General features: G+C 41.1%; 1 protein-coding gene across 2 annotated transcripts in view; it reads left to right on the top strand.

Annotated features, from left to right (window-relative positions):
- ELOVL5 (ELOVL fatty acid elongase 5) overlaps window positions 1-12960 on the top strand; it is an 80174-nt gene that overhangs the window by 42701 nt on the left and 24513 nt on the right. For both annotated transcript variants that reach the window (XM_090282594.1, XM_090282595.1), the window contains exons 2-3: window positions 6761-6826; window positions 9504-9691. In XM_090282594.1, the coding sequence (XP_090138720.1) occupies window positions 6769-6826; window positions 9504-9691 (246 nt within the window). In that variant the 5' untranslated portion in view covers window positions 6761-6768. The remainder of the gene's footprint in view (window positions 1-6760; window positions 6827-9503; window positions 9692-12960) is intronic.

The raw sequence follows: 12960 nt of genomic DNA, 5'->3' as shown, positions 1-12960 counted from the left end.
TCTTTCTTCTGAATCCAGGCCTGTGGCTCACCTCAGTCCTAAAACACTCAGTTCTGTGTCCGGGGCGTGTGTACTAATACTTACTTCAGGAGACACTACGCTGAATTCTCGCCAACGTCCTCTTTTAATATGGGGTGATTTATAGAGACTGACCAGCCCAGTGAATGTCCTTTCTTAGTGAGAGACTTATAGTGAGGCGCAGTTATAACATAGCTGCATGTTAACCAGAAACACTCCAGAATCTGATAGTATGAAGTGGCTTTTGAAAAATGTGCATGAAAGGAATTCTTTAAAATCTGTTCTAATTTACTTACTTACCTATCTGTGTTTTCTGCTCTTCTGTTTTCAGTCATCATTTTCTGTGTCTGGCCCTGGAACTAATGAGTTAATAGATTTTGGATATTGTTGTGATTGGATACTGTTGTGATTTGGATACTGTCATGACCTGAACGGGTGTCAGACTCCTGTCTAAAGAGATGCGAACGCCATGCTTGGCTTGGTGTCAGCATGATCTGGTCCCTGGGAGGTGTTGACCAGCCCTTGTTCCTGTCTGCATGTGGGGAACCAGCCAGATCAAAGAATGGCTTATTCTCTTGCTGCATGTAGGACCAGAGTCCTCTTCCATGGGCCCGGCGCCTGGGCTTGGTCCCTGCTAGTACAATTGTACAGAGCAGCTGTGTTCCCACTTGGCCCAGCTCACCCAAGCTGTCTGTAGAGTGACTCGGGTTACTGAGAAGTGATGTCATTGGTCCACGTGCAGCTTGGAAGGTGGGGACTGTAGCAGTCAGGCAGGCTGCAACCCTGGCAGTGTGGTTAGACATCTTGTGCAAAGTGGGTCATGCTGTTCCCATGATTCCAGATCAATAGGCGAAGTATCAAGGGTTTTTCAGGGACCTGTGCCTCCCCCATTTCTTTAGAAAAGGACAAAAGAGTACGGCCCGGCCCCCCGGCCACTCAGCAAGTGCGCGGTTCACCCCGCGGGGCTGGCCTGCCAGCCTGACAGCAAAGAATTCAATTGTCGACGCCTTTTGTGCTGTTCCTACGGCACAGCAGACAGGCCCAGCACGGGAGATGAGAAGGAAAAGGGCACGGTGCTGGCAGGCAGGCTGTAGCCAGGAGCAGGGGGAGGGCAGCGGTGAGAGCAGTCAGATTGGCACACTCCTGCCCCCGCCTGTTGGCCCCCTGCTCTGTGTGATTGATGTCCCCGGACCCCCTCTGAGCCAGGTCTGGGCACCTGGCAGGGGGTTGGAGGCAGGCCTCCCGAGTCGCTGCCTGGCCTCTCCCTCTGGCCTGGCCTGTGGTCCTTGCATATGCCAAGCAGCCCTGACCTGGGGGGACCACTCCACCCATCTGCCCCTCTCACTGAAACCCCTTTTCCCTTGGTAAGTGGCTTGTGCTGTGCATTCAGTTCCTGCTCCGTTGTCCCCATCTCAGGGTGGCCTTTCTAACTGCATTTTCCAAAGTGGATTCCCACTCTGTGATCCCACCCCCTTTACTCTGCTTTAATTTTTCTTGTTATCAGTTACATCACATAATATTTTATATCTGTGTTTCTACCCCAGCCTGGAATTTTTGTTCCCTCGGGCCTTAATGCCTCCTTGCCTGGCACATAGGAAGCACTCGGTAAGGGTGTGGTATGAATGAAAAAGTGAATACATGGTGGTGAGGGATGTTAGATATGTAGCTGGCTAGACAGAAAACATGACATTGTGCAGACTAAAGGATAAAAGCGAACCTTCGGTAACTGTGTCTCTTGGTAACCTGAGTAAAAACAAACAGCCTGAGAAGGTTACAGTTCATGTCCGGTTGTGCGGACATTTGGGGAAAACCTTTAACACAGCAGAGTCCAGCGCAGAACTAGGCCTGTGATTCATGGATCAGGACTCCACTGATCAGGGGCCTGTGTTCCAGGGGTCACCTCTGCACATCCTTCCTTCCTTTTCAACACAGGCATTTCAGGAATAATGAGTGGCTCTCTGAAAATGAGAATCATTCATTTTCCACATATGTCTTTTTAGAGAATATTTTCACTAGCTATTTTATACAGTCCTGAGTCTGGTTGTGAAAAATTCTGCAGGCCTAAGAGGAGAATTCTCAAGCTGAGAAGAAATGCAGTCTAAGGACAGATGTGCTGTTGCTGACAAAACTACCTCTTGCGTGTGCTTTTGTGTGGAGATGTTCCATCTGAGAAAGACAAGAGTGCCCCTGTGCTTGCCAGCTTCCACGGGGCCTCTATTCACAACAAGTTTAGACTTGGAGGATTCAGGACAGATGGCTTGTAACAGAATTCTTCAGTATCTCCAAATACTAAATTCCACACTCTTTGGTAGCCTGCTGCTGAGTTCGGTACACTTGGATTGAAATTTTACCGTATGTTTAATCAAGCTGCTTTTCTGTCGCCATGATGTTAGCCTAGTTTCTCAAGTTCAGCTTTGTCCTAGGCATTGTCCTTGTAATGATAGGTCATTTATACTACTTTCTTAAGGCCCTCATTTTATTTCCTTAAGTCCACTCATGATCTTCTCTCCTCCCCCAACTCCATCCCACAGGTCTGTTTCCTATCATTTTTAATTTCTTTACTCCTGTTTCTAGCTTTTTTATATCCTCCTTAAACCAAAACTGGTCACAGCTCTCTGAAGGCCTCTTCATTAAAAATTATGATGATTCCCTACTGCTTTTGTTGGGGACATTCCTGATGTTAGGCCCCAGGATAGTGTTATTTTTAACTTTATTTACAGCTTGGTATTAGATGTGTACATATAGCTTGTTTAGTATGCATCATTCTAACATCTACTCTCTTGCTTTGTGTTTGGTTTACAGCATCTGGCTTCTTTCCCCATTGTGAAGGTCTAGTTTGTCCTAGGTCTCCAGGTATGCTCCGTTGTGTTTATTCCAGTTCAGCAGTCCTTTGTACACAGTGGGTGCTGGATATTTGTGTGTTTAATTAGTATGTGCATTTTAGCCTTGTCTTTCATGTTTAGATAATGTCTCAGAGTGACAAGTTCCCCTCTCCTATGGTGTTATCAACTCCTCCACATTTGTGGCTGGGGACATGTTAGGACTTGAGGTGGACATTGTGGGTTATCACAACCACTGGGGGCTCACTGATGGCATTTTGTGGACCGGGCCAGGGACAGAGTGCCAGCAGTGTCCCTGCTGAGAGGCTGGTGCCCGCAGATGGCTGGCAAACACACAGTAGGAAACATTTACTGAGGGCTTACTACATGCTAGGCACTGCCTTAAGGACACTATTTGACCTTCTTAACAACCTTCAGAGGAAATTACTTTTTCCCCCATTTTACAGATAGGTTAAATAAGGGGCCAAAGTCACATTGCTAGTAAGTGGACAAAATAAGTTTCAAACCCAGCACTGAACCACTTAATCACCTGCCAGTCTGTTATGCTGGCTCTTAGCTCCTTCATGCTTAATATCTACCTATTAGACCCATTAGTAAGCTGTATACCCAGAAAGTAATAGGAGGGTCTAGATTTTAAATGTCTTAGAAGAAGGTAAGTCTGTCCATCAGCTTGTCCAATAGCCGTGGCACTCATGACCTTGTTCCTCCTTGACCAGTATCCCTATTTGCTTTTGATTGAGGTGCAGGGACCCTGTGCCCTCCATGTAACATGGCCTACCATCCATCACAGATGATGTTAACTTGTGTTAATGCTTTAGGTTTCACCAAAACATCATGGTTGTCTTCCAAAATTTGCATTTTGTTGGCTTCCAAAATTTGCATTTTCTAGATGATTTTCATAGATTATAAAAAAATAGGTAAGGCTATCATTTTTTTAACTGCAGGATTTCTAACAGCCTTGCATAGATAAAACATTTCTTATTTAAGGGTGGAATCATTTTTAAGAGGATTCTGTTTAGGAAGTGTACAGCGAGAACATCGTTTATTTTTTAAATTGATTTTAGAGAGAGCGAGGAAGAGAGGGAAAAGAGACTGAGATTGATTTGTTGCTCCACTTACTTATACATTGACTGATTGATTCGTGTATGTGCTCTGACTGGGAATGGAACCCGAAACCTAGGCATATCAGGACGGCACTCCAACCAATTGAGCTACCTGGCCAGGGCTTAGAATATCTTCTTAAGATGTTCTAGAATTTTTGTCCCCTGAGGAGATTCAGTCTGAGGGAGGACAATGGCTCAGGATAAGAATGGTCTTAGGAATACAATTTGTTAAGTGACCTAGTGGCCTGGTTGTGTAACTATTGAGAGACAGATGTGTTGTACCTAATTGTTGGCACTTGGATGTGGGTAGCTTCTTGGTTTCCAGCCATGTGTTGAGAGATTGAGTACCCTCCCTTGAGGTCCCTCCCAGGGCTGGACAGATGTCAGGGCCAGGAGCCGGGTATCGTAGCTTCTGCTTTCACTGTCATTGATGGCTTCACATATCTCTGTCTCACAGTGGGGCTGGTTAGAGCCCACTAGGAAATTTCATGAATTAGCCAAAGAATACATACACTTCAGTGTGACGAGCCAAGGAAGAAGAGTAGCATTAAATGATTAGCAGCTTAGTTAATAAAACTTAATTTTTGCCTTTGCTCCTGGAAGGTAAAATATTTGTGGTTGTTTCTGTAAGAGTAGTGACCAGGAAAGTTGAAAATGTATGCCTCCTAATGTTTATATAGAAAATCTAGTTAATACGTAAGAAAAGATGCCTAGCTACCCTGTAAATGTAAATCTTAATTAGGGAGAAAATGCAGGGATTTATGAAATTTTAGAAGATGGAGGTAGATCTGTAACTATTAATATGATACTATCCTCAAGATGTTTTTTGTTAAGTCAGAACAAGCAAGTAACATACAGCAAGTCCTGGAATAACATCATTTTGTTATAATGTTGATGAAATGCCATAAGAACTTAACTTTCATTTGTATCTATTAGCCTGTCAAAATTGGTTTCATTTATAGGTCGTTTTGCCATAGTTTGTATTGATAATGTTAAGTTAGGACTTACTATATACACTTCTTGGTATAACAGTATTTCTTCTAAGCTTTTTTTTTTACTGTGACCGCCCCACCCCAGAGTACAAATATATTTTACATACAGTTAAGTCGTCGGCAGCCGTCCGTCTCGAGAGACGATGGTGTAGCTTCTTAAGAGTCTATCTGCACCGCCGAGAATGGCTGTGCAGTCCGACTCGGGAGTGACCCGGTATCTGTCTCCTCCCGTGTTGAATCGACATCTTGCGATGATGCTGGAGTGTGCTCTCCAGTGAAGCTGAAGCTACAGAGCCTGGGCAGGGTGATATGGAGGGTCTGCTGTTGCCCATGCAGCAGACCCCCCCTCTCTTCGCAGCTGAAGGATCCAAGGGAAAGACGGAGTCAATACAGCTTGGCTTCAGGTGCGCCGCAAGAGTTGCCGGTGTTGACTACAACGTCAAACCGCCTTAGGGACTCCGGCTCCGGATTTTCTGTCGGGGTTTACTCCCTTAGCCTTTCCCCTGAAGAGGTATGCCGCAAGGCAGCGGAGGTTTTTTGGAGTCAGAGTTTTCCTTCTCTGATGTGCCCTGACTGGAAGATCGAACCAGCGACACTTAGCTCGCAGGCCGACGCTCAATCCACTGAGCCAAACCAGCCAGGGTTATACAGTTAAGTACATCATACTTAAAAATATGATATAATAACATTAAAGATTTATGAAAAAATATTAATTCTTTACCTGATTATTATGATCACTATTAATTTTAATATAAAGTTAACTTAATCACCTACTAATATATGATCTATATCTACAATCCAAAATTGTAAAATCACCCATTTGGCATGACCTCTTCTGTGCTCAAAAGAGAAAAATCTTGGGAAATATACCCAATAAATCTTACCATTAGGTTCCTTCTGACAGAGGGGCTTTAGGAATTGTGGTTGGGGAGAAGTGATGAGTTTTGTTTTTTTTTTTTACCACCTTTATTCATTTTTTTTTCTGCTGCTGTTTTTGTTTACTATTTGTTTTTAAGCATTCTAGGTTTAATTGAGTTGATTAGCACAATCGCTGATTGGAAGGAGATACTCTCTAACCCTCTACTCCCCCAGCCTGTACCTTCCCATAGAGATGTCAGGGGCTGACTTCAGGAGTCCGGGGCTCCTTTCACAGGAGCAGAGGCGTGGCTGGGTGGGCTGGGAGCCAGGTGCCTGGCGTGGCTGGCTGAGTGACCCGGGGCCAGTTCCTTATCCTCTCTGAGCCTGACGTCTTCACCTGTGCTGCCATCTTGACTGGAAGTATCCCTGGTTTGTGCCTCTATTCATTTTTAATATTTGAACTTCTTCCTGTGGGCATGAATGAAGTATTGAAAATAATAATAGATGTAACAAGCAGAGAAAACTGTCTTTTTCACTGTGGCATTCCTTTCTCTGATGCCACTCTCCCTGCCTTTGTTGTCTTAGCTCAGGCTTTGTTTCCTGCTCACATGGGGTTTTCTCCTGTCTGCCACCTTTCAGTCCAGTCCTCTTCTCCCTGCTGAGATTTCAGCCTCACTGGCAGAGTTTTTAATGGAACCGAGAGAAAAGGTTTAGACCAGCACTTCACTTCTACAGTGAATTCACAAGATTGTCTTTCCTTTAGATTTTCAAATTAGAACTAGCACATAAGTTACCTTTGTGAGTTAAAAAAAAAATTTTAGCATGAGGAGTTTACCCTTGTCCATAGTGTAGTCTTTGAAAAGAATTTGTTCTTGTTCTTTTATGAAAAAAATACTGCACAAAAAGCATTTTGAGTAGAGCTTAATCAATGTTTTTCTTTCCTTAATAGGTTTTAAAATGGAAAATTTTGATGCATCACTTAGTACCTATTTCAAGGCATGGCTAGGCCCCCGAGGTAAGGTGGTTTTTCATTGTGCTTGCTTCCCCCTCCCTGCCCTACCTGCCTCGTTATAGCCACTTGTAAATGTTGCATGATGAGATTCTAGAAAACATGAGCATTTTCTGTGATAAGACTAATGCTTTGTCCTGCAGAGCAAGGGGCTTGGAGAAGTCCTCTGATGGCTACTGAAATGGTGCGGTGTCCCCTGGCTGTCAGAGCAGGGAAACAACTACTCTGACCCTCTACTTATTTTAGCTGGAGATCAAATTATGGTGTAAAGCTTGTATGCTGAAAGTGCGAAGGTCACCTGTATGTTTTACTCAGCTCTGTGAGTCTCCAGCTGAAACTGGCTTCCAAGATGCACTGCTGCACTAGGAGCTTGAAAAACTCTGCCTTTTAACATTTTTAGGGCTTTTTAATGTCCTTTTGTGTTTGTCACGTCATCAACAAGTAAATATACACTTGCATTCACTTTTTATATTTCTCTTTATTTTTTATTTTAGGAAGTAAATCAGCTCCACATTGCTTTCCTTTAATGTCATCTAAATTTTTCTTTTAATCCTCACTTGAGGATATGTTTATTGATGAGAGAGAGAGAGAGAGAGCGACATTGTTATGAGAGAGAAACATCAGTCGGTTGCCTCCCATATGCACCCTGACCAGGGATTGAACCTACAGCCTTTTGGTATATGGGACGATGCTCCAAGCAAGAGAGCCATCAGGCCAGGGCTAGAATGTCTCTTTAATGTCTTATCTATAAAGAATGAACTTTTTAGGTTCAAAGAAAAACTGTAGTTTTAAAACAGATCTTTTAAAAGATTCTCAGTTTCATTTGTAATTTTTAAAATACAAAAGAAAGTAACAAAAGACTACTTGTATGACAGATAAAATCATATGTGTGATGCCATTTGTGATAATAATGAGGATTTGGAGAAGGAGTCTAAATTGGTGTAAATTCTCTGGAGGGTAATGGTATCTTCTGCTGAAATTAAAATGTACATGCCATTTGACTCGGCTGTTCGAATCCTAAGAATTTATGCTACAACTAATTTTGATCAGTTGTGCGAAGATGTGTATCAGGATGCTCCTTGCAGCATTGCTTGTGAAAACTGGAAATAACTTGAATGCTCATTAAAAGGGGTCAGGTCAAATAAATTTCTGTATAGCCAATGGAAAAAAACAAGTTAGATCCATCTGTATATCTGTACATGCTTGTGTTGGGACAATGCCTTATGGGACCTAAAAACTCAGTTTTAAATGGCTGAAAAGATAATAAAACTTTCTAGCTTACATTACAAGATTGGGCAACTTCTGAGCTTTTTCAGGGGCTATATGTCATTAAGCAAGTTTGCCTCTTCTTGTCATTTTCTACTTTGCATCCTCAGTACATCAGCAGCTCTTTTCTCAGAATAGGTCTCCATACCTTTCATGGTTTCAGGGTTGCTGTAGCAGCTCCTGGCAGGACCTCCAGAGGAGGAATAAATCTCATTTGCATGGGTTTAAGAACCAGGAAATCCTTCTCGGGAGCCCTTTTCCATCTCTCAGCGTCTCAAAGTTTCACATGCCTCTGTCTGAACTAGTCACCAGAGAGTGGATTAGGATGACCTTGATTAGCTAGGTCCCTGAGGGCTTCCCATCTGGGGCTGGGGCCAGCCACCCAGGAGATAGATACTAGGCATTGTAGAAGGAGGTTGGATGCTTGCTAATATGGAAAGATGAAGATCTGTTATAAAACTTAAAAAGCAAGGTGCAAACAGAGCTTTAAGTAAAAGGAAATGGGAGGTGTTTGTGCATTTATTGTTTGCGATACATAATGTACAAACACCTGATGTTAGTTGCTAAGTAGGAACTTGTTTTCTCAGAATTGACAGCTGAAAACAAGTGTTTAGAATCCCCTTGTTAAGTTCACTGGGGCCAGCCACTTCCCTTAAGGACTTCTGAGAACCACCAGTTCAGCAGGACTGACAGAAGCACCCTCTACCACCCTAGCACAACTAGTGGGAGAGGTGGAGGCCATCTCCTCTGAAGCCAGCGAAGAAAGTCAGGAAACACATGGTTCTTATATACCTTAAATAGTCACTTACTGATCATTGCTGCTTCACCGTCACGTAAAAAACAACCGTTGTGCCCTGTGCTGTTGACCATTGTGCTCTCAGCAGATCTGCCCATCTAAGCAGTGACCATCGGTAAGCTGACTAAATGGCACCTTTTCTCTGAGTCGTTGTTCCCCAGCTCCCCCATAAACCCCCACCCCCGGAAGGTTGGGAGGACTTGCTGACTCTTGGCTGAAGTGGAGAACTTCAGAGTCCCGAGACTGCCGTTTCTAGGGTTTCCTTATCCTATGCATAATTTAACAAATCAGGTTATTAAAGCCAGTTAATGGAAAATTTAGCTTTCTCCTTCTTTTTTTAAAGATTGTTTGGAAAGGATTTTTTAAATTATTATTCTACTTAGCAGAAACCGTAAGTAATATACACATTGTTGTTCCGAATATGTAACAAGCAGCTTCACCTTGTGTTATATGGATTGAAAACATATGCTTCCTCTTGTTGCTTTGTTGGCATTAGGAATGTTACCATTAGGTAACTATTATAAAATTATGGTCAGAGGAATTTTTTTAAATTTGAAAAATGTCATGATTTTTATATTTACGTTATTAATCACTAAATATTGTTCCTGTGTTATTTTCCAGATACCAGAGTAAAAGGATGGTTTCTTCTGGACAATTACATACCTACTTTTATCTGCTCCACCATATACTTACTAACTGTGTGGCTGGGACCAAAGTACATGAAGAACAGGCAGCCGTTCTCTTGCCGAGGAGTTTTAGTGGTGTATAACCTTGGGCTCACGTTGCTGTCTCTCTATATGTTCTGTGAGGTAGGTCAGAGGTTAACATGGGCTTCCTGTCACTTCATTGTATTCATGTCACTGTCCTGAATCATGTTCCTAAATGAAGAAAGTGTGGGGAGAGCACTAGGAGAGCAAGTACATCCATGCCCTTTGCGTATGTTTTAAAAACGATTTTCCAAAATGCCAGAGTTCTTTGTGCAAATATGCCTTCTGGAATGTCTGAAATAGAAGCCTTTGCTATTGATTCTCATGTTTCATATTATATTTAGAATTAAAATAAATATTTCAGAAATACTCTTATGCAAACAAAATACAGAGTGGAAAATGAACAAAATGTAAAAAACAGATCTTCAAACATTTTATTATTAAGCATTTAATAACGGTTCTTGTTTGGGGTGGGGAGGAAGGAAGTGGGTGTTACTTGAGTTTGATGATATTTGTGGTAAGTCAGCCTCTATATCCTGATCTGATAACTGTAAATAGCTTTGAGATTTTATTTTTTTTAAAGCTAAGAAGAGTGACTATGAGATCTGTGTTTAAGGTTTGAATGATCTGTTGTTCAGACCCTATTATTTCTTCTTTATAACTGAAATGTTGAAAACCATCATTAGTGATCTCAAAGGCAAATGTAGCTTAAATGAAAGAATCAATATTATGTCCTTCCTATTTTACAAAGTATAGTAATATAGCCTTTAAAGCTGCAGGGCAAGGGGAGTTTCCCTCTAGTGGTAAATACAATTTGTATGCAGTTTTGGGGAAGGATTCACCTTTCTGGCTTACAACACAAATGTCTTACAACACAAACTATTGCTACGCCTCTGGAGTGGAGAATTGAGCCATACATAAAATGAACACTTTTAAGCAGTCCTATTTAAATAGTTAACCTTTCTTTTTCTTTTTTTCTTTCTTTCTTTCTTTCTTTCTTTCTTTCTTTCTTTCTTTTGTGTGTGTGTGTGTGTGTGTGTGTGTGTGTGGCTTTAATTTTCCAAGGAGTAGTAAAGAAGAAAAGGGGAGGAGGGAAATCTTAAATTTAGTGTTTAAAGAAAGAATAAATTTACCATCAGCCTCAGGCTGTGATGTCTCCCTGTCTGCATGTGGCTGTGTATGAGAGTGGCTGTGGGTGTATAAGCTATTGAGAAACATTGCATTTGATCGACACAGGTATTGTAGCTGTGGGTGATCTGTGTCTTGTTCTCCCACATGTGTTTCAGAAGCCACAGTAAAAATTTTGTGACCAGAACACTAGATGCTACTATCATTACTTATATGCTTGACACTCTGTCACATGCTTAACAGAATTTTTTGTTTTTTTGTTTTTTGCTTTTTTTCTGTCCCATTCTAGAATGAAGGCAGTTTAATTAGCCTCCAAGATGGATATTGCAGGATGGAAGGCAGGGCCAGTGCACAGGAGTGACTCCTGGGCCCGGCACTGTGCACATCTGTCTGTGTTCAAGGGACAGAACCGCAGCAAGCTGTCAGGTTGTTCAGAATGAACTATTTACTTTCCCATAACTGATAGATGATAGAGCTATTTGCTTAAGAAAGTATTTATAGAGTTTGTTATTATGCATAGCAGTAGTCTAGAGAAAAAGTTTTTAAGATTATAGAACTTAAGCATCTTCAAGTCTTATAGAACTTAAGCATCTTCCCTAAATGTTTCTTTAACCCTAGAGATATAGCTGTAAGTTCATAATTTAACCTCCCTTAAACAGATCATTTCTTGGTGAAGAGAGGAGGAAAAGTGCTGTATAAATTGCACCTGTGTATAAATGAGTGAATTAGAGGGTTCCGAAAGCATTATAAGAAGAAGCATAGAACTTCTGTCAGCTTTGTGAGAACAACAAAAGGCACAGAGCAGTGCCTAAGCACTGAACATAGAGACTTAAGAAATATACGGAGGAGAAAAATTACCGTTTTAGCTCACAGTTTAAAGTACATAGAGATGTAATAGATAAGAGAGTGATAATTCCTTAAATTAAATGAAGATTATACACTTTCCCCAGATCAGATATACCTCAGTTGGAAATAAGCCCTGGTACTGCAACTTTTATGATGTTTACACTTGGGTTTTTTTTTCCAACTCTTTTTCTCTATTTACATAAACTCATCAGGAATACCATTATAACATATTGTTTATGAAGTTTCTAATTTCATTGTAGCTACTGGTTTTTCTTTTTGAACTTAGCATTTCTATTCTATTGAACACTGAGACATAGGAGGGCAGTCATGAAGCTGTATAAGAGCAAACTGAGGCAGTCATGGAGCCCAATTGGGCCCCTTGTTTCAGAGAAACAGCCCAAGAGTTACAGTCATTCGCCTGTGGTCACACAGTTGGCATGATCATGATTGTTAGTCTTCATTTAGCCGTTTGCTTATCTACATATTTGGGTCTGTAAAAAATTTTAAAAATGAATATTTAATCATTCATATTTTTGTTTATTTAATCAGATAGCATGAATTCACAGCTGCCTTTACACATTCTATGTTAAGACAAATAAAATTAATTGTCCCTAAAGCAGACAAGAAGAAATCTTGAAAGAAGGGAGATAAAAAGGAAAGAAGAGGGAATCACCGAAACTTTAAAATTATTAGAAGAAAGTAAATGACAATTTTAAAATCAAGTAACTTGAGTTTAAAATGTAGGGGGGGAAAAAGCCCTGGCTGCTGTGGCTCAGTGGATTGAGCGTCAGCCTGCAAGCCAAGTGTCGCTGGTTCGGTTCCCAGTCAAGGCACACGACTAGGTTGCATGTCAGGTCCCCAGTTGGGGGAGTGAGTGAGAGGCAACCACACAGTGATGTTTCTCTCCCTCTCTTTCTCCTTTCCCCTCTCTCTAAAAATAAAATTATTAAACAAACAAATAAATAAATTTTAAAAATAAAAATAAAATGTAGGGGAAAAAGTAGAATTGTTCATAGTTTATGCATTTGGTAGGAAGAAATTAAAAGGAGAATTATAGCATTACTTCTGATTATCTCATGAACTTAGTATTTATTTCTAAGAAAAGGATCATAGATTCCTGATTAGAAGTGTATTTGAACAGTGGGATGTTTTAGATTGAAAGTATAGGACTTTATGGCAAGCCTTTTAGCTTTTACTTGTTCAGTTAGGTGTTGTCTAAGACCACAATCAGTGGTGAAGGCTCAGAAATAAAATTTGAATTTATAGAAGAGAAACAACTTAGTTTGCATTACTCAGCGTTGTAAAGCTCCCTTCATAGCAAACATAAATATTTTGTATTCCTTTCTACTTCCAGAGATTCAGGACATATTTTATCTGAATAAATGTCCCACTGTTTT

This window comes from Furipterus horrens, unplaced genomic scaffold (genome assembly GCF_987537825.1).
Source record: "Furipterus horrens unplaced genomic scaffold, mFurHor1.1.pri manual_scaffold_6, whole genome shotgun sequence".
In the NCBI taxonomy this organism is placed as follows: Eukaryota; Metazoa; Chordata; class Mammalia; order Chiroptera; family Furipteridae; genus Furipterus; species Furipterus horrens.
Note: the sequence above shows the minus strand (reverse complement) of the source record. Positions and strands in the feature narration are given on the sequence as shown.